Source organism: Protopterus annectens, chromosome 8.part0 (assembly GCF_019279795.1).
Source record: "Protopterus annectens isolate FY-2018-M chromosome 8.part0, PAN1.0, whole genome shotgun sequence".
Taxonomy (NCBI): Eukaryota; Metazoa; Chordata; order Ceratodontiformes; family Protopteridae; genus Protopterus; species Protopterus annectens.
In genome coordinates, this window is record NC_056741.1 from 1,059,866,961 (window position 1) to 1,059,889,556 (window position 22,596).

Genomic DNA, 22,596 nt, shown 5'->3' on the forward strand with positions numbered 1-22,596 from the left:
GGGGGTGATTACAAAAATTTATTAGCATATAGAGAACTATGGTGGCAAGTATACACTGATGCCAATTCACCCCCAGGAATTAATGACTACGTATCTATAAAGCCCCTTTTGTATATACATTGATCTTATACACTGTTTTTATTGTGATTATATATTAGTAAGTTTATGTAATATTCAGTAAGGTTATTATTAGGTCATTTGTATTTATATTACATTTTTAATATTTTGTAATTAATGCTCTGTTACTTTTAGGGCAAATTGACATACTGCTCTCATTTGGCGCCAAAACACTCTATTTAAAGTGTATGTATGTATTTTCACTTTGTTCTGAGGAAGCTCGGTTATCGGCTAAACCTTATTAAACACTGTGGTTTTAATATTGGCATTCTTCTTTAGTGCTGAATTTACTGTGTGAGGAGGCAGTGTGTTTGTTGGATTTACTGACGTACATTTTTGCATATTGTTGACCCATCATATTTATCTTAGACATAATTGATACCAATTAAACAATTAAGCTTTTTATACAACCAATATTTCTTTCTTTCATATTGTTCCCCAGTGACTATGCTTCACTAAAACATTACATAAGAAACATTAACAACATTAAAAAACACTCAATAATTTCTCAAAACACAAAATATAAAATTTGACTTTAAATAAAACACATATATTTACACACTTAATATAAATATATTGAAACAACATATCATACATTTCTAATATTTAAAAAAACTATTAATGACTGATAAATATATAAGTAACTGGCTGAAATTACCCAATTTTATTATGTTTAATTTTTAAGAAGGGCTTTACTGAAATATGTTCGTTTAATCCTGGAGGGCTAGTAGCATTAGTGCGTATTTGCCACATTGATTCTCTTGCTTCCAAAATGGATTCCCAATCACCCCCCATCCATTATCAAATACCTTGTCAATAATAAAAAATAATTTTTTTTTGAAATTCAAACACTGTCCTGAATGTAAAAACAAGGCATTGTTAAAATCCCTATTTTTTATAGCTCTTATATGTTCACTAATCCTATCTTTGAGTCTACGGGAAGTCTTCCCTACATAGAAGGATGTACAGGACAAACAGGTGGCTACATATACTATCCTCCTAGTATTACAGTTACATTTACCCAGGCAATTAATTGGTCTACCAAGAACATCAATATCAACATGAGGTCCATCATTAATGTATCGACAAAACCTACAATTCTCACACTTGGACATTCTAGAAATAATATTATTACTACCATGCTGTCTCTCTAATATGTTTTTAATATTGTTTCCCCTACTGTGTATTATTTGTGGTTTTGTTCCAACTATGGCAGTTATATTTTCATCGAAAAATAAATCCCAACCCCTGTTGATAATGTTGATTACCTCAGGAGTCCTTTCACTAAACTGTAAAACCAGTTTCAGTGGATTTTTTCTTTTAACTTTTTTCTTTATAATTCTATCATGTTGGCAGAATAAGTTTGCTTTTAACTGTGAATATACACAATATTGGAAGTTTTATGCACGTTTTCTGTATGACAGTTGCCTTTTTTGGATTGGTTCTGTGGAGAAGTTTTTAGAGTTTTTAGATTATTTAACTAATAGTACAGAATTTCTTAGGTTTACATATGAAATAACCTACAATGAAATGAAATTACTTGGATGTTAAGATTTCAAAAGCTGGGGGACAGTTCAAATCTAATATATACAGAAAGGACACTTTTTCGAATTCGTACCTACATTATGGTAGTGTACATCCCTTTTACCAAAAAAAGAGTGCGGTGAAGGGACAATTTGTACGCCTTAGTAGGATGATTTCTGATACTGAAGATTGCAAAAAAGAATGCATATATTTAATGAAACTTTTTAAAGCTAGAGGGTACCCAGATACCCTTTTAGATGAGATACCTCAGGAAGTTGAGGAGGCCAGGAGCACGTTTGCCCCTTTATTGGGAAAAGGTGTTGTAGACACTGGCCTGAAAAAGAATGATGGAGGCATGACTTACAAACTTACAATAAGGCATTGATTATTATTTAATGTATAAGGCATTGATTATTATTTAATGTATTTTTATAGATGTATGTATTTATCATGATGTATTAACATGTTCAAATGTTTATGTTTTGTGTTTTTTAAGGTTTTTAAACAGTTCTTTTTAACTAACAATGATTTTTACACAGTGACTTTATGTGACTATTCAGAAATGCACTGTTCCTTTTATTTTCTTTATTTCTTAATCACTCAGTTCATTTGATTGGCTTGACTTTTGAGTTTTTAAACTTTGTATATAATCAAGGATTTAACTGTTGGTAGCTAATCTGATGAAGTTATAAGATGAAAAAGCTATGAAAACAGTTAAAGCATTTGTGTGGATTTATCTTTTTTGTCAGTGTGCTTTGGTGTCAACAATAATTTTTTCTTGACTGATATCCAGCTTGCCTTACCAGTGCCTTCCTTTTGGGTTTATTAAAGCAGCAACGTTTGTCAACCATGACTTCCCAGGCTGATAGAAACTGGATCCTCTTTGAATTGGCACTGAACTCTTGGCTTCAGGACCCCTCAAGATCTGATGTAGTTGGAGTCAAGTGGGTAAGGGACTAAATCAGAGATGAAGACAACCAAACTATTGGCTCTACAAATGTAACCTGCAGTTGACACTTAGTTTCAGGACAACTGGATCCAAAAATCAGACTGGTGAAGGAGATACTCAATAAAAGTTGGCAAAGGCCAGACCTGGCAGAGTGGAAGGTGCAGGGAGGATGTCAATATGAATATAGGTCCTCACAAACTTCAGCATCATCCTGTCAACATCTGCTTCTGACAGTCTCCTCGACAACCATACAAACCTAAGTAATGAGGCCATCAAAGGAGGTCTACAGGACTTACCTGTGAAAAGATCTCTCATATGACATTTGTTAATGGAGATGAGGGGTGGTTGGCTCCGGGAAGAACCTGGGCTCTATGACTAATGGCAAGGTAGGAGACTGGATCCAAAATGGCTGTGAGGTAATGACCATATCCGGCTGTTAGGAGACCCACAGCCTCGGCAGGATCAGGAGAGCTCTTTCTCAAATCCTTGTCTCAAAGTTCTAGCCTTATCTTTCTCCCTCTTTCCTTTGGTTCCTCACTTTTCAACTTCTCAGTAGCTTTCTTACTAGCGGAAGATTCAGAAAGTGAGGACAATTCTCTACTGTGTTTGGGAGAAGTCCTTTTAGGACTAACTCAGATTTTCAATCCAAAAGGACCCTCAGCTTAAAAGCAGAACACAGCTGAGAGTCCTTATCTAAATGTGTAGCACCTAAACGCACTTTCTTCAGGAAAGAATCTTGTGGGGGTATTTTGTGATTGCAAACAATGCAATTTTTGAAGTCTGAAAGCTTGTCAGCTGTAACTAAACACCAAATAGACAGCAGGCAATACTTACTAAATGTCACTCTGAACAAACTATATTAGCCAAAAATAGCAAGCAAGAAATATTATTTTATACATACATATATATATATATATATATATATATATATATATATATATATATATATACACACGCGTGCACACACACACACACACACACACACACACACACACACATATATATATATATATATATATACACAGAGAAAAATATAGATAGAACTTTTTTTTCACCAGAGGAGAGGAAGAAAAATGCGGGAATGCCAATGGGCATTCAACAGAGACAAAAGTTCTACAAAACCAAGAAGACTGCTCCAGGCCAAAAAAAAAAAAAAACAGTCCAAAGAGAACGAAATATTAATTTGTCAACAAAACCAAAAAGGGTAGAAGTACGCTGATCTTAACCAGTATGAAAGGAAAAGGACTTATCTCCATGAAAAGACCCGGAAGAAGCACTGAACCTTGGAATCATGTCTGACTGCAAGAGCAGCAAATGAGATCTGAGGAACTGTGAGGGCACAGGTGAATTAAAGGTAGAGGAAGAGCCTGAGCCTTGGATCCAATAGTCTGAAACTTGCTTGCATATTATCCACTAAGATCACACATACTACAAAAGTTGAGGTGGATAGAAAAGACAATATCAGACCAAAGGAAACCTAGTGATTATCCATTGCAGAAAGCCTGCGAACTAAGTTCACTATCATTTGAAAATTTGCAGAACATACTTAGTCCACCTACCAACAATTAATTCATCACTAACCTAAAACTTATCAAATGCAAATAGAACAGAAATACAAGACTAAAACTGAGAATACGATGTGTACACATAAGCACAAGTGTAAATGTAATCCAAGAGACACTGCCACAATTTCTTACACATTTGTTTGAAATAGTACTTGCCTGATAATGCTTCTTGCGCAAAATATTTCACATCCACATCTTGGTCCTGGGTCAGCTGCTCCAGCACAGGTTTGATTTCATTCTGCAGAGTACTACAGTAGAAAAACCATAAGTCAAAGCATTCTCAAATGTTCAGAGAACCCACAGTCACAGTTATTTTCCTTTCAAGTAACAAGTTCATTTGGTGCATACATTTGCATGACTTGTTACACAAAAACACTTCCAACATACAGATCATTGAAAGCAATGAAAATCTTTGTAACAGGGGAGCTTGCAGTACATGTAAAATAATTTTAACTGGTGTTTTAAAAGTTCCACATTACAGGAATAAAAGAAACACAAGCAAATGATAACCAAGGACAAGATACTTTACAGAAATTAAATGTTTAGGAGCCACAAGGGGAAGGCAATTAATTAATTAAAACTAGAAAGGACATGTGAAGTAAAAAGATTAATGAAACAAGCACACTGATTCCCAACAGCTAACACTGTCTTCCCAAACCAGGTTACGGTTTTAATCATTTGGAGCTACCACTAATCTGTGACTGCTAATTTTCCACCTAACCTCCCGCTTGCCTGCTGTGCTATTAAACTCACTGTCTCACTCCTTCTGCACATCTGACTTTGGAACCTCCTCTCAGTCGAATCTAGTCTGCTCATACTAGGCAGTATAGAAGTTCAAACTAGGAAGGCTCTCCCCTTAGCCTGTTAACACCTTGAGTATCCTGTCTTTCACCGCTTCCAAGTGTTTAATAAATGCTTAACCTAGAGTATTACTCCATTTATAAAACTAACAATCACTGGTAGCCTACAACCTCCGTCCCATGAATCAGTTTGGCATTATTGTTTTGTTTTGCTCCTGATGAGAGAAGGCTCCGAGGGACATTATTCTTTAGCCTTCCAAGAGACTACCAATCACTGGAAAGCCAGAATGCTGCTGCTTAGGAGCCAGATCAGGATTAATGCTACTCTTCTGCTCCTGGTAAGTTAAGGATCACAGGGACTTTGATTCCTGACCATCTCTGATTGGGCAGTATATGAGACTTACCTAACTGGTCTTCTGAATGTTGTGCAGCTCAGCTCTCTTGTACTGAGATGCTGCATATGCTATCCAGCGCATCTTCCATGAGAAGGCTACAAGCCTGCTGACCAATACTACATTTGGGATGAGACTGCTGATCACCAAATAGCCTGTCACCTACTTCTCAAGAACCAGTTTAGGATTACTGCTGTTTTCCTTCTGATGAGAGAAGAAGCAAAGGGAAATTGATTCCTAGATGAAAGTAGCTATGGTGAGACCAGCACTAGTAGTAACTAGGTAGTAACCAATATGCAAACCTAATCCTAGCTTTCACTAAGCACTGCTGGATTAGTTACTATCCAACCTAACTTCAGAGTATTGCCCTAAATACTTCATCAATAAATCTTCAGGGTCTTTAACAGCATTCTCTCTCTCTAACCTTGAAGTACTATGACCAGACATAGTCCTCCACACTCTGGCAATATAGCTCTACAGACTGCCATCTTCTCATCTGTGACTAGGCTAATCGCATTAGGTGTTTTAAGATAGTGTAGCAACTGCCTTATGCTTACCAGCTATTTGCTGCTTCTACCAAATGATAGTACAAGCTGAGACAGACCCAAATAAAAAAAAAAACATGGAGGCAACCCTGTCACAAGGGCCCATTACTGGTAAGCATCATGCCTACACAACACTACATCAATGACAACACACTACTAGGCCCATACTTTATGGTAAGGCTGTAAGGAAAAAAAATTCCAGGACCTTCTAGAACGTACTCTAAAAGACATCAGCTCCAGCACAGAAGGCAAAACCTGTTCCTCCATTCACACGTAATTCCACAGAGATCACCCAAAAGTCTCCAGGAATGCAGGCCTATGTCCCATGAAGCATGCTGCCACACAGGGAAATGTATGAGTCACAAGTGACTCTATAGTTAGGCATGTAGCCTCCACCCTCATCAGTCTGGACAACAGCAGGGTGACTATAAGCTGCCTGTCCACTGTCAGTATCCATAATGTCAAAAAGGCACTAAGGTCCCTTAAAGCAGGCAAGTATGACTATGACCTAGAAGTGACCCATGTGGGAGTGAATGAAGTGCTCCACCCAGAGGGACATGCAGAGAGACATGGAACTTACTATCCATGTATTAGAAGAAGGAAAGACAATGACCTTCAGCAGTATCTTGCCTTCCTTCACCAAGACTGAGGTCTAAATACCAAGACAAGATAACTGTCTTTTACAAATGACCTTAAGGTTATGTTATTATTTTATATATTAACAGGTTAATTATATGGTTGGCATCATTTTAAGGGGATTCAGTATGCATCAGCCTGGGACAAGTTGATCAGCAACACTTCCTGTGTCACCAGTGATGGCTTACACCTCTCATACTAGGGCTTCTGCATACTGACTAAAGCTATGCAGTCCCCATACTACCTATTTTACACAGTTTCTCTATGGACATTCATACCTACCAAAGTCAAACCCAAACTTGGACAATATCATTGTGGCACTACTCAATGTTATAAGGCTACACAGAAAGATACCAAACAGAGCCCCTCCAACAACTCAAATGCATATATATCTTTGTAGCTACTGAGACATGATTTCAGTGCAAAGACAGCACTCCCTGTATGCCAGAGTTGTGCAACTATCACACCTTTAGGAGGTTGGGTAATTGCAGAGTACCTGTACTTGCCAGAAACACATCACCTCACATCAAATTACTCATGGTCACAGCTTGGAGCTCCTGGGGACCCAAATCAACCTCGAAAAATCAAACTATTACTTCACTGCTAGATCCCAATCAATACTCCCCAAAGATCATGAAAATTACTTAACACCATTGAAAGGTTAGAAATCAAACCAAGTATAAATCACCCAAGCATTGACTGGCACACTTGCACCACTAAAATAGATATGCTCAGTGTTTCCTAGACACTAATACCAATGCACTGGGGCAAATTACAAAACTACTCACTAAAAGATCAGATATCCCTGAATTGGTCCTTATCAGCCTAGCTTCCACCATGAACCCTACCACACATTTCCTCACCTCTGGATAAATCTGACCACAAATCAGTTACCATTTTTGTCAGACATAATGGTTCCACCCCACTACCAAATGATCCCATCTTTAGAGACTTCCTGGGGCAAACTTATTTCAGCTTGTAGAAGACCTAAACAAAGTTCCCAACAATCCCCACAAGTGGGCCCAACTGACAGGGCTGGCATATCAACCTCAAAAATTTTACCAGCATCTAAATAACTGCGTAGAAAAGTCTGTACCCATTTGCCCTAAATATAATAGTAAAATCAAAAACAAACCTCTTTGGTGGAACTCCTGTATTAATAAACTATATAACAAAAGCAGTACAATAATAGAAAAGTTATAATAAATCCTCATTCCCCTACCCCACAAAACCACACTCAAACATGCCAGCAAAGAATTTAAGAGCACTACTAGAAAATGTAAAGCAGAGTATGAACTTAAGGTCTCTACAGATACTAAAGTAAACTACAAATCTTTCTTCATTTATGTCAGGAAAGTAAGGGATAACATTCATCAATGAACTGAGCTCATCCATATTAATATCACAAATTCTAATCCCAAACATATAGCCAACATATTAGCAGATAAATTTACTGCTAACTTTACCCTACCTACTCGCAGTGATGTGCCCATTATCCCCCAAAATTTAGATTCCCATCAAAGCACATTGGAACAAATCTTAAAATTCCTGTCAAAGGACAAAATAATGTTTCTATGGGACCTAATAACATTCCAGGCTGCATTCTCATCAACATCAAGTAAACACCATCTCAGTCTCTACTTAAATGTTCAACCTCAGCCTAACAACAGGGTTCATCTGTAATACCTGGAGAACAGCAGTTGTGACTAGTGTATACACCTAGGTAACTACAGGCCAATTAACCTCACCAGCCTTATATGCAAAGTCACAGAACATACCATAGCAGACCTCATTTATGGAGACACAGGAAACATAACTGATCTGGACCCCATTCAGTTTGGTTTAGTAAGGGAGGGTCCCATTTTAAACTTCTTTGAAAAGGTTATAGCAGCTGTGGACAGTGATTAATCTGTGAATACGGCTTATGTTGACCTGGCCAAGGTATACTACCCCTTCTGATAGTATTATCGAAAAATTAGACAAACAATACAAACCTCTGCACTGTCTGCTGCCTTGTAAACTGGTTATCTAAAAGATCCCAAGTAGTGAAAGATGCTGGTACCTACTCTGAACATAAAACTGTAACCAATAGGATACCCACAGGGATCAGTGTTGGGCCCTCTCCCTGTTTTGCATTTATTTTGCAGACACTGAAGCAAATATTCCCAAAAGTGTGGTTGACCAGGTCTGCTGATGACTGCAACCTGGCCGCTGTTATCCACTCATGCACTGATACTGAAGTGGTCAAAAAGGTTGGAATATGTTCATACCTGGTGGAATGAAAATGGTCTCAAGGTAAATGCAAAACAAAGCAGCACTCGGCAAAAAAGCTGTCTCCACCTCACATATGATAAGTTGTGCTCCTCTTCAAACAGATACGGTCATAAGATACCTGGGACCTTATGAGGACAACTCGTTTTGCCTCATTTGATCATATTTCTCCCACAGTCAGGAAATTCTTCTGTACGACCTGGTTACTTTCCAAGGGAATATCTTCAAGATACAGATAAGTTGTACACAAAAGCTACATACTGACTGAATATTAGATTTCTCTGGTCTCGGTCCAAAGACTAGAACACCAGGACTGGTAGCTCTGGCACACACTAGTGAAAGCAACAAACTGCTCACAAGTTTGTGTACCTCACCACCCATAACTTCCACTGCTGATGCTGAATTGTCCAGTTTGAGTATGCCAAAATTTAGCTTATTAAATTATTTCCATAAAGAAGTACAGAAAAGAAAGAATTTAAATGTAATTCAACATAAAGACCCCTCAGAGTGTTACAATTTGGAAGGGGAAGTTGAGTGGCTTGTTCCAGTGTCAGGACAGAGATGAGAGAAATACTACAGTACAGTTGTATACACTTACCATAAATGTAGATGCTTGAGTGTGTATTCACTATTGCAGTCCTGACTTGTAGAACTTCCTACTATGGAAGCCCCTGACCGGCCTGACTACCAGAAAATAGTTTTCCCTCCCCCTGATGCCAGAAGACACCCTATCCAATGTCACTATGTTTGGACAGAAAGGCAGTCGGCCAGCAACATTACCTCAGTACTTTCTTGCCCCCAACAAGGTGGAGTCCCTCAGTACATCCTTGAGGTCAAGGGTCTGGGACCCTGGATTCCAGAATACATGTGAAGGAGGAAGGGGGCCACTCTGACTGAGAAAGTGAATGTCCTAGCCTATCCCAAGGGCCAGAAGGGAAGGATAGATGGAAACAATACTGCAACAGTGAATACACTCAAACATCTACATTTATGGTAACTGTTCATGATTAGTTCAAAGGAGAGTGGATGGAAGGATTAAGGAGATGAAAGGATGCCCCACAAAATGACAGTGGCAAACCCTGCTCTGGACTTGGAAAAGGTAGGAAGATGGTAATGTTTGATGAAGGTATGCAGACAGGACCAAGCAGCTGCTTCTAAGATGTCCTAAGTGGTCACCCCTTTAAGAAAGGCAGTATAGGCAGCAGTAGCCCTAGTGAAAGTTATCCTCACAGCATCAGGAGGCTTCTTACCATGATGGATGTAGCAAAAGGAGATATAGTGGGAGATCCATTTGGAAACAGTTTGTTTAGAAACTGGTCTCCCCTCAGAGCTACTGGCAAAGACTACAAAAAGTTGGTCTGACTTTCTGATGTTCTTGGTTCTGTCCAGGTATACCATTGCCTATGCACATCTAAAGAATGAAGGATCCTTTTTCCCTTGTTTTAAGGGTTAGGAAAGAATGTAGGCAAGTGTATGGTTTGGTTTACAGAACTCTCTGACACCACCTTGGGCATAAAGGAAGGGTTGGTCCTGAGAGATACACTGCCTGGGTGGAAAATGAGGAAAGGTTCCACATACAAAAGGGTCTGAAGCACATTTCTGGTTGAGGGAATGGCTAGTAGAAAGGCCATCTTCCAGTTAAGGAATTTTATATCAGCATAAGCTGCTGGCTTAAAGGGTGGAAGGGATAGCTTCTCCAGAATTAAATTGAAATCCGAGGGGGGGGGACATACTGTGGACAACCCGTCTCAGGAACTGCTTCATGAGGAGATGTGAAAAGACAGGAGGCTAAGATGGCACATAGAAACAGTTTAAAAGTAGCAGGATCAAAGGGATCTGAGCTTGATGAGGGTTTGTTTTTTTTTGTCTCACCCAATTAATCATGTCTGGGATCAATGTATCATCCAAGCTGTCAATCTGAGTGCATGCAGGTTGGAGTGTATTATTGTGCCCCTATTCTGTGTTAGCAGGTCCACGTTCTGTGGCAGCAGACATGGCTCACTGTTGGTTAGACTGAACAACAGAGGATACCAATGCTGTCTGTCTCAGCCACTCTTCACCACTCTTCCCTTATTTTCAGCAATAACCACGGTAGCAGTGGTATTTGGGGGAAAGGCACAGAGGAACAGGCCTATCCAAAGAAAGGAAAATGCATCAGCCTTCCAGGTTTACTTCATTTGTTCCTGGAGCAAAACTTTTCCAAGTGAGCATTTTCTTTAGTGGCTCTGTAGTACACCCATTTTTCAGCTAAGCTGAAATACTTCCCAATGCAGTTGCCACTCATGGGGTCTGAAAGGTTCCTGCTGGGGTGATCCAATAGTTGATTGTTTCTCCTGGTAGGCATGAGGTGCAGCCCTCGGGAGTTTGCAGTTTCCCAGAAGTCCATGTCTAGGAGGCAAAGGAGATATGAGTGGGTCCCACCTGCATGTTTACGTACCATATAACTGTGTTACTCTCTGTCTTCACTGGGAGGACTTCAGGTTACCATTTCCTTTTGGAGGCAATCAGGCCTTTTTGGATTGCAATTAGTTGTTTTAGGTTGATGTGGAGTTTCTGAACTTGGAGTCCAATCTGCCTTGGGTTTGAAGTTGATGTAGTGGGTTCCTCAGGCTTCTTCTGATGCATCCACTCTTAATATTTGGTCCTGAGGGACAAATGTGAAGGGAATGCCTGGATTGAGAGAGCATGCTTGGACCCACCGCGCAAACTCTTTCCTGAGGCAAGGAAACAGTTTTATTCTGAAGGTGAGGAGACTAAGAATGTTGGCAGTACACATTTTTGAGATACCATTGCAGTTTTTTTACATGTAGGGAGATCACGAGGATGCAAGAAACCATGCATCCCAGAGCCCTGAGATACTGTCTGGCTGTGAAGTTATTTCCTGACCAAACGCTTTTTGAAGCTTTCTCAAGTACAGATGTAGGAAGGTAACCTTGCCTGGAGGGAGGAAAACCTTCTGAACAGCTGAGTCCAGCAAAGCTCCCAGAAACACAATCCTGTTTGTTGGGTTTGTTTGAGATTTTTGGGTAGTAATGGTGAATCCCACTGACGTTAGTAAGTTTTGGGTATAAAGTATGTCTGCTTTGAGTTTTTCTAAGTTTGTTGCCTGAATGAGGCAATCATCTAAGTAAAGCTAAATCTGAATTCCCTTCGGCCTGCAGAAGGCTATCACCAGGGCAAGGCATTCTGTGAAAACCCTGGGTGCAGTAGACAAGCCAAAGGGCAGAGCACAGAATTGATTATACCTCACACCTGCTCTGAAGTGTAAGATTATGCCTCACACCTGCTCTGAAGTGCAAGAACCTCCTGTCTGAGTCCTCTCTGTGGAGGTATCCATCTTTTAGATCTACGGTTACCATGAAGGCACTGGGGAAAATCATGGGCAGTAATTTTTGTAGAGTTAGCATTTTGAATTTTGGGATCTAAAAGAATCGGTGGAGCCGTAACAGGTCTAGAATTGGCCTCCAGGTACCTTACTTTCTTTTCTGGGGACTAGGAAAAGTCTAGAGTAAAATCCTTTCCCTTGTAAAGAGTTTGGTACAGGTTCCACAGAGCCTTGAGTGCACATAAACTCTATTTGGGTTAAAGCCTCTGCCTTTTGGTTTGGAGGAATATCTGGGAAGTCTGAGCGAACCACGAGTTGTTTGAACTTGAGTTTGTATCCTCTATGAATAATGTTTCAAACCCATAGATTCCTGGTAAAGAGGGTCCAAATCTTATGGAATAGGGACAGTCCCCTCCTATGCCTCAGGGTGAGGAAAGAGGAGGGGTGGGGGATAGGGGGAGGGAGTGCCATGTAACAGTCATGACTGCTCCCTGCCAGGTCCCTGGACACAGGATCCCACAGGCCTACTGTTGTCTGCCTGCCACTATCTAGGCCAGTGGTGCTGTCTTTGGCTCTTTTCCCTACAAGGTCTCCATTGCCTAGTCTTAGACTGGGGTGGGGGTGGAAATGACTAATGTTTGTTAGGTTAATTCTGGCTGAAACAAGGAGGTTGAACCTGAAGGAAGTTCTTGACAGTCTGCATGGACTTGGACTAATCCTCCATTTTCTCTAGGACAACCTCAGCCTTAGGACCAAAAATAAAGTCTTTGTCTAAAGGAGCATCCAGAAGACTGGATAGGACATTTTCAGGAAGGAACTGCTTCCTTAGTCAGGCATGTCTTCTAATGATGAATCCCGTGGCTGCTGCCCTGCTGGATGATTACAAGGTGTTATAGCTATAGTGCAGCGATAGCTTAGCCAACTGAAAGTAGGAGCTGCATGGATTTAAAAGTTATCTACTCACCATAGCTAAGCTAAGCAGTGTGTTGTCCATTTTCCTTCTTCCTCAATAAATGGGTTACAAATCCAATCCTTGCCTCTGACTCAGCTGCATACTTTAGACTTTGGATCCAACTCTCAAGCTCCTCCCTCCACCCATAATGCCCCAGTCCATCCCCAATAACTCAAATTGAGTTTGTTGCCATAAGATCACCATAAATTAGATAATGAAAAGGGATAGATCAAACCCGGCGTTATAAGTTCCAATAATTAATCCAAGAGGTTCCTCCAGAAGGTTTCAGCAAGGGGGATGGATTGGGGGGGGGGGGTTCAGGAAGAATGAAAATGGACAACACAGATGACTAGTTAGTTCTTGGGTGGCCTTCATCGAAGAATATTCTGGAGAACCGCTGAGCCAAAGACAGCTCTGCTTCTAGAAATTAGGTCCAATTTGTACTAAGTAACAAATGTACGAGCATTGGACCATGTGGCTGCTGTGCAAAAATCAAAAGAAGTTCTAGACCAAAATGCAGATGAAGTGGCCATGGATCTAGCTGAGTGGGTTTTAGGCGGTCTTGGTAAGGAAATACCTTGTTGAGAATAGATCCAAGAAATGCAATCAGTTATCCACTTAGCCAATTTAACTTAAGAAATTGGATAACCCAGTCAATTTGATGAAAAAGATACAAATAGCTGATCTGATCTTCCGATTTGTTTTGTTCTGTATAGATAAAATTGCAATTGCCTGTGCACATCCAAGAGATGTAGCATGTACTCTCCTTTGTTTGAAAAATCTGGAATGAAAAACCTTCTGGAGGAACCTCTTGGATTAATTAATGGATTGGTTAATGTTAGATTCAGAAACCATTTTAGATCAGAGAGAAATGTTTGCAAAGTTATTCTACCTTTATGGAAAATAATGTAGGGAGTTCTTTGATGAAAGAGTCTGGAGTTCAGAAATTCTTTTTGCAGAAGTGATATCTACTAAAAGGGTAGTTTTCCTTAACAGGAATTTTAATTTTTTTTTTGGTTCAAAGGGTTTCTGAATCAGAACTTGTAGCACAACAGTCAGATCCTAGGAAGGGGAAGGATCCTTTATTGGCAGTGAAAGGAGAAAAGTGCCTTTCAAAAAAAAAACTTTACATAACTTGGAAGAGACCAAATAATTGTGATCATTGTGATTTTAAGATATTGCGTTTATTGTGATTTAAAAGCTTGTTTTTTTTCACATATTGCACTTATTTGACTGCCTGCACTTTTAAAAAGTTGTTTTTTGTTTAAATAATTTGTTTAACTGTTGTAGGCTACACACTAAAGTGTGATAGCCTTTTCTGATAGTTTGTAGTCGTTTAAAGCTGTTTTAAGTGTATGTTTTACTGTTTTTGCCTTATCTTTTCAAAAAAACAAAAAAAATTCCTTGTTTCCCACCTTTCTAAGCTAGTATAGTCCAGTTTTCAGGCTAGTGCTGAATTCAGGGCTGTGATACTAGTTTCTGAGTTGCCCATACCTTACTTGGATAGAAGGAGGTTCCTCTGTTCACCTGTGAGAGAGGGCTATCTGTCCCTAAAGGAGTGGTTCCAGCCCAGAAGCTAGTAGTTTATTGGCCATTTTGGGCTAATTTCTATCTCTTTCATTTCCCTATTATAAAAACCGTGTTTGCACGGTTTTGCGCACCGGGCAGTGCCGGTTAGCTACAGTTAAATTATTCCTGGCTCCACTAAGTCTCCTCTTCAGTTTTTCCCTTGAAACTAGTCTAACTCTCAACCTAAGCACTCAAAAACATCCTACAGCACTTGCTCAGACCTAATAGCAAGCACTAATATACCCTGACTCTGACTGCACAGCAGGGCAAGGCTCTTTATTCACCCCTCAACAACCAAGCGACTAAGCAGCTCACCCTACTATTCAGGCATGACAAAAGGGCAATTTCAGGTGTAACTCTCCAGTCCAGCTGGTGAATCTGGGTATCCTGAGGCAATGTTACAACTGCCTCATGAACACAGACAATCCTCTCCTCCTACCACAAAACACTAACATATGCGAGAGATGCAATTAAACAGCCAAACTGGAAGCTAAGCTGTCTCCACCCAAGACTGGAACAGACAGTCAAGAGGAGAAGGTTAACACTTGCACCACACCTCCAGCCACACACACTAAAACAGCACTGGAAAAAAATACACGAATACACAAAATCATACTTGAAGGCTCTAAATAAAAACCTGCAAAAGCATCAGAGACCAACAAAGCAGACACCAAAACAACCTGCACCTCCAGTAACAAACCAGACAACACATAAAACACAAAATCAGTGTGCTGCACAATCACAGCCCTTAAGGCGAAATAACATACCAAACACACTAGTAATAGGTGACTCTATAGTCAGGCACACTGACGTCCCACTCACTAGGCTGAACAAGCAGAAGGTTACTGTTATCTGCCTGTTAGGAGCCAGAATCCTCCACATAACACAAGCATTCAGGTCACTCCAGAACAAGTACAAATATGACTTTGTCATTGTTCATGTTGTTGTGAATGACCTGAGATGTACCTCCCTGGACTACATGAAAAGAGACATGGAAGAGCTCTCTGATCATGTAGCCCAGGCTGGTATGACCCTGACCCTGAGTAGCATCCTGCCCTCACCAAGAATGATACCTCAGTATAAAGAAAAAATGATAAATTTCAACAACTGGCTAAGCTTATGGTATCATTCAAAGGGGATCCAGTGTCTGTCAGCCTGGGACAACATGCTTGACAAGCCACATTGCTTCGCAAGAGATGGCTTGCACCTGTCGCCCCTAGGCTTTTGAATACTGACCAAGTCTCTTGCTGCCCCATAGTGCCTTTTTTAAGCAAGGCTCAAAGGCCAAACCCACCTCCGTAAACAGCACAAATAACAAAAAACTGAGGGTTATGCTACTCAACGCCAGGAGTTTAAATCTCAAAATGCACGCGCTTGAAGCACTCCTTAGTAAGGAGAACATCGACATCAGTGCAGTAACTAAAACCTGGTTCAAGGCTCCAGAGAGCACCCCAGCACTACCGGGCTACAACTCATACCACACGTTTCGACCACAGAACATGTACCAAAACATAAGAGGAGGGGGTGTATCCATATTCATCAAGGATACCTACACCTCCAGGTTAATGGTGCAGCATGATACCTCTGAGATCATCTATGTGCAGCTAACATCATGCAAATCTGCAATGCAAATTGTAGCCTGCTACAGATCACCCTCCATGACCCAGGACCACCACTCCACCTTTCTGGAGACACTGGAAAACATGAAGGTCCTACTGAACACCCTGATATTGGGCGATTTCAATTACCCTACCATTCACTGGGAAAACTACTCGAGTACAAACTCCCAGGCCCAACGCTTCCTGGAATTCATCAACACAAATGCCCTGGACCAGCTGGTAAACTCCCCTACCAGAGGTGAAAACATACTGGACCTGGTCATCACCAACATGGGTGACAGGTGTTCCACACAGGAGGTCAACCCGTCACTGGTTAGATCAGACCATAAACTAATCACTCTGGATGTCCACACCCCACCACCACCCCCAACTAAGGAAACCACAGTAAAAAACTTCTCTAAAGCAAACTTCACCTTACTTAAGACAGAGGTGGTAAGTTTCACAGCCCCCAAGCTAAAGGATAACGCTGCCCAAGATGCAGAAACCTTTACAAGTGAACTCTATGAGCACCTACAAGGATGCATGGATCGTGCAATCCCTAGCAAAACCAAGACTCACTCCTCTAAGAGAAGGAAACCAGTTTGGTGGACCCCTGCCATAAACAGGCTATACAATAGAAGGAGGAAACTAGTTCAGAAAAAAAGCAAATCCCAAGAAGGACAGACATCCCTGATCAGTATCAGTAAGAAACTAAGGTCCCTCATGAAATTATCCAAGGCTAACTTTGAAAGAAAAATAGCCAAGGATTCAAAAGATAACCACAAAGCCTTCTTTAGTTATGTTAAGTATCTAAGTGGCAACTCACAGATATGCACTGAACTAGTGCAAAATAGCACAAAATATACTGAACCTACTGATATTGCCAACATCCTGGCAGATAGATTCAGTGCAAACTTCACCCCTCTCTCACCTCGAAAAGGGCCCACAACAATACCGGAAAAGTGTAGTGTCCCAAAAATCACAGACGCACAGGGGAAAACAGCCATTTCAAAAGTCAATGGGACCAGATGGTGTCCCAGGCTGCGTCTTGCACAAACTACAGAACAAACTAATCCCCCCCACCTAAACATGCTGTTCAACCTCAGCCTCTCCACAGGCTACATGCCCATAGAATGGCACACAGCAACGGTTATTCCTCTCCACAAAGGAGGGGCCACAACTGACCTTGGTAACTATCGCCCCATAAGCCTGACAAGCCTGGTCTGCAAGGCTGTGGAGCACATCATCATGGAACTCATTAACAAAGACATTGGGAACCTCCAAACATTTGACCCAACCCAGTTCGGCTTTGTTAAGGGCAGATCATGCCTACTAAACCAGGTTGACTTCTTTGAGACAGTCACCAAGGCCATAGACGAGGGAAATGTGGTTTACACAGCCTATCTTGACCTCGCCAAGGCTTTCGACACCATTCCCCACTCAGGTATTACAGAAAAACTCACCAGCCTGAACATAAAACCCTACGTCAAGAGATGGGTTGCCAACTGGCTTACAGACAGAATTCACAGGGTAAGAATAGCGGGCTCCAGGTCCGACTCTAAACCAGTCACAAGTGGTGTCTCGCAAGGCTCGGTCCTGGGACCCCAAATGTTCGGCATATACTTCTCAGAAGTACAGGCAAACACAGGAGGACTATGGCTAACCAGGTTTGCTGATGACTGCAAAAAGGGAGCCATAACTGACTCTCCGGCTGACACGGACATCCTCCAAAAGGGCCTTACTGAGACGGACACCTGGTGTCAAAGTTGTGGCCTCAAGCTAAATACCAAAAAATGCATAGTCATCCCATTTGTGAAAAACAAAACACCCACGAATTACCACATAGGTGGCAGCCCCCTTAATACAGAAGAGGTAATAAGAGATCTGGGGATCCAGGTAGATAGTAATCTCTCCTTTGACAATCATATTGCCAAAGTAGTTAGGAAATCCTTCTATGTGGCCCATCTAATTACTAAAGGGATCACATTTAGAAATAAAGAGGTTGTAGTGCCCCTTTACTCATCACTCATTAGACCCATCATAGAGTACAATGTCCCATTTGGGATGTACCTCACAAGACACTTCCAACAGCTGGAAAGACCACAAAAGTACCTCACCAAGAGGATTACTGGCCTCAAACATATGTCCTATGCAGCCCGACTGAAAAAGCTCTGGCTGTACTCAGTGGCATATCGCTTACTCAGAGGTGATCTCTGCCTGACTTAGAAAGCCATGTCCAACTCAGAAATGATGGACATGCTCCACCTAAAGAAATCCAAGTCACTGCGAGTCACGCGCTCTAGTGAGCTAAACCTCGCCACAACAATAAATAGAACATGCTGGAGGGATAGATTCCTGTCACAGAGACTCCCCATGCTTTGGAACAAAATTCCAAACTACATCAGGCAGAGCCCCTCACTAACGCTCTTCAAGAGAAACCTTGACGAGTGGATGGGTAACAGAAAATACACCCCTGGGATCACTTCATTGGCTCTGCTTGACATAGAATCAGTTAATTAATCAATGGGGTGGCGAAAGCTGAAACACTCTGGCTAGGCTTATAAATGCCCTTGGGCAGATAGCCTAGTACCTACCTATGAACCTATAATAATGTTTACCTTCTACATGAAAATTTGAAATGGCCACCAAATCTAGTTTAATCATAGAAAAATTAGCTCCTTCTTTGAAAACTTTAGCTAGAAAATCAGGAATAGCAGAGACCAGGGCAGAAAAAGGGTCAAAATTATTTCTCAATGGCCTCAAGGAAAATCTTTTCCAGTTGCTCCTTGTAAATTTTTTTTGCGAGTCCTTTTGCATGGATAATAGAATGGTACGTATTGGGGAAGAAAGTCTGGGCTGTCTGGCTATTACTGGAATTGGAGAAACAATGCAGTTAGTTTAAGGGCTAGGATTTTGGGATAACTTATCCCGAGTGGTGTGACAGGAGATCTGGAGTTGGGTCCAGTATCCAGGGAGGATAAAAATGAGACCAAAGGAAAGGGAACTACATCTGCCAAGGCCAGTAGAAGGCAATGAGGATGTCTGAGCATAAAGAATATTGGATGGCCAAATGTGAACTAGAGCATCTCTCGGTAACTATCCTTAGGGGGAATCGGGGCAAAATACCTGCTGCACTTGTTGTGGAGGGATGCAAAGAGGTTGGCCCCAAAGATGGAAAATCTCTTCCACCACTGATTGCTTGAGAGACCACTTGTGAGGCATCAGAATGGACCTGCTTAATTTGTCTGCTAGTACACTGGTTTTCCCTGGAATGTGTATTGCAACTAGAAAGTAGTTGGTAGAGATTGCCCACTGCGACACTTTCACAGCCTCTCTGCAGAGAGGGTAAGACTGCAGTCCCCGCTGTTTGTTGATGTACCAAACTGCAGACATGTTGTCAGTTTGAATCACAGTAGTCCTTAAAGGAACAGCATCTTGAAATGCCTGCAATGCTAATAGGACTGCTCTCATCTCTAGGACACTGATATGCAAATTGGTCTCCTGAGGGGACCATATGCCTTGTACCATCCTTACCAAATAATCCCCCTCACCCCAAATGGGAGGCATCCATAGCCACTGTAGGCAATGGGGTGGTAAAACAAAGGGTAGGCTAAGATAGAGGTAATTTTGACAGGATCCACCAATGAATGTGTTGTTTGCAAATCGGTGTAAGCTTGACTGGAAAAGATAAAGGTTGTCAAAGAACAGACAACCGAATAGCTGTAATCCACTGAAACGTGCTAAAGGTATTGGTACTACTGCTGTTGCCATAGACATCAATGCTTGAAGAATGAATCTGGCTGGAGGAGATGGATGGGATAGAATCTGATGAACCTGAGATATGAGTGTCTCTATGCGATGAGTTGGTAAGGATGCAATTTGTGTTATCATGTTTAGATTTGTGTCAATGAACTCCAGGCTCTGTACTGGCATCAGATTTCACTTGGCATAATTGAGTGTTATTCCCAGTGAATAACAAAACTGAAGAAACAGTCCCTGAATTGTTGAAAGAGATGCATAAAAGGGGCAGTGAGGAACCAGTTGTCTAGATATGTTAACACTCAGAATCTTTTTTTTTCTCGAGTCAGCTGCCACCACAGCCATACATTTGGTGAACACCATGGGGGCTGTGGTGAGTCCAAAAGGTAGAGCTCTGAACTGGTAATGACTGGCTTCCAGATGAAAGTGTAAATATCTTGGGGAGCATCTGTTTATTTTGATAATACGGTATGAATCATGAAGATCTATGGAGCACATCCAATCATCCTTCCGAAGAAATGGCCATATGGACTGGACCATGACCATTTAGAACTTTGACTTTTTCACATACTGATTCAGTCTGCTCAGATCCAAACTGGTCTCAAGTCCCCTGTCTTTTTGGGCACTAAAAAGAAGCGCAAGTTCTGAATCCTGTGTGGTCTGATGGGACTTCTTGGATGACTCTCTTGTCTAGTGGCTTTTGAATTTCTTGGGCTGCTGCCTTCCTCTGACTAGGTGGAACATCGGGAAGCTTTTTTTTTTTTTGTAGATTGGTAGGTGGAAAAATGAATATGAATGTACCTCTGAATATCATTTTTTAGCACGCAGGAATCTTTTGTTATAGTAGCCAGGCATCTCGGTGCAAAGACTATGGTTTCCCGACTGCCTCCGGAGGTGGGCAGTTAGGCAGCACTTCAGGAGCGCTGATAAGGTCTATCTGGAAAAGAATCATGGAAACTCTGAATCTGCAGGCCTCCTCTACTTCTAGACTAACATCTACAATTAGAATTGCCTCCCCTGCCTCTGATGGAGTGGTCCCTGCGAGGATCTTGGAAAGTCCCAGAGATTTGTGAAACCACATTTTCTTATCACTTCTCTGATTTCTACAGAATGTTTGGTGAGGAGTAGAAAACTTGGTTCCCATGGCAGACACAGTCCTTCCTTCTTGTCTGCTGCAGATAAGCATATCTTTCACAGATGGACCAAACAAAGATGTTTCATAAAAGGGAGTGCTGATGAAAGATGTCTTGAAAGGCTCCACAAAGTCACATAGTCACATCCAGGCATGTCTTCTTACTGCAAAGACTGAGCTCTCCGCCCATGAGGTGCTTTCAGCTGAGTGAGAGAGCAACCTCATGGATGCGTTGGAAATTGACAAAAGAATGGCCATTGATGCATTGGAAATTGACAAAAGAATGGCCAGCTGAGAAGATGACCTTTTGAAATCCTCTACAGACATGGACTCAGAAACAGAATTTGACAGTTCTTTGGTCAAATCCCTCTGCCGTCTTGTAAAATGTGCCAAGTAGTTAAAAGATCTCAAGGCAAATGTTGCTCAGGCAATGACTCACTTTCTGAATCTGTCCAGCACCCTAGACTCTCTGTTTGGCGGGTGGACAGACAAGCTCTGTTCTGTTAGCTCTTTTTTAGTGGCTGCCACCACCACAGCATCTACTGGGACCCCTGTGTCCAATGAGGTTTATCTTTAGGGGGATTTAGGAATTTGTCAGGTCTTGGTATAGGCTCAATGGAATCCGACTCCTTCCATGTCCGATGAAAGACTACATCAATGAACTCATCCGCAGGGGGTATATGTCACCCAAGATGAAGATGGGCTTGAAACAAAAGACCGATTTCTCTGGAGAAGGATTAATAGAAGATCAACCACCTTTCTGCCTAAGGATTTCTAATGTGGCTCCAATGAGACATCGTCAGGTGGTAATCTGGTGGATCCCTCTCCTTCCTTGAAATCAGTATCTTCAGCAAGAGATTCCAGTGGGGAATCTATGTGCATCGTTCTTGCACATCCTCTTCTGATGGACCTCCTGAGGGGGATGTTCAGGAGAGGTATCAGAAGAGAGGGGGAGTTCCTCTATGACTGGAAGTTAGCTGGAAAGTACAGTTGTGTACCTACCATAAATGTAGATGTTCGAATGTATTCACTGTTGCAGTCATTACAATTGGGTTATCCTGCTGGAAGGCTACCCTAAGTCGGCCTGAATTCCAAAGTCTAGGTCCGGCGTTGGTGGCTGTCGCCTCCTCCCTGACGTCAGTGCACCAGGGGTATAAAAGATGCAGCCGATGCCATTTTCTTCAGTTTTTCTTGCCCCAGATGTCAGGTGCCCCAAAAATGGTAGGCTAAATTATGCCAATAAGCATGCATGCACAAAAAACAACCTTTCCTTCATCTACAAGCAAATACACCACATAGGTTATATAGAATATAGAAGTACAGATAAATCCCAGCAAAGAAAAGGGGGTAGGGCGGGAGGGAAACCTGAACTGCAACAGTGAATACACTCGAACATCTACATTTATGGTAGGTACACAACTGTACTATGTTCATCGTGTTTCACTGTTGAAGTCATTACAAT

General features: G+C 41.4%; 1 protein-coding gene across 1 annotated transcript in view; it reads right to left on the reverse strand.

The window, feature by feature from the left end:
- Positions 1–543: 543 nt before the first annotated feature.
- Positions 544–22,596, reverse strand: part of PPP2R1A (protein phosphatase 2 scaffold subunit Aalpha) — a 2,558,186-nt gene continuing 2,536,133 nt past the window's right edge. The window contains exons 14-15 of the mRNA XM_044079364.1: positions 4,312–4,403; positions 544–572 (exon numbers count right to left, since the gene is read on the reverse strand). Of these exons, the coding sequence (XP_043935299.1) occupies positions 544–572; positions 4,312–4,403 (121 nt within the window). The remainder of the gene's footprint in view (positions 573–4,311; positions 4,404–22,596) is intronic.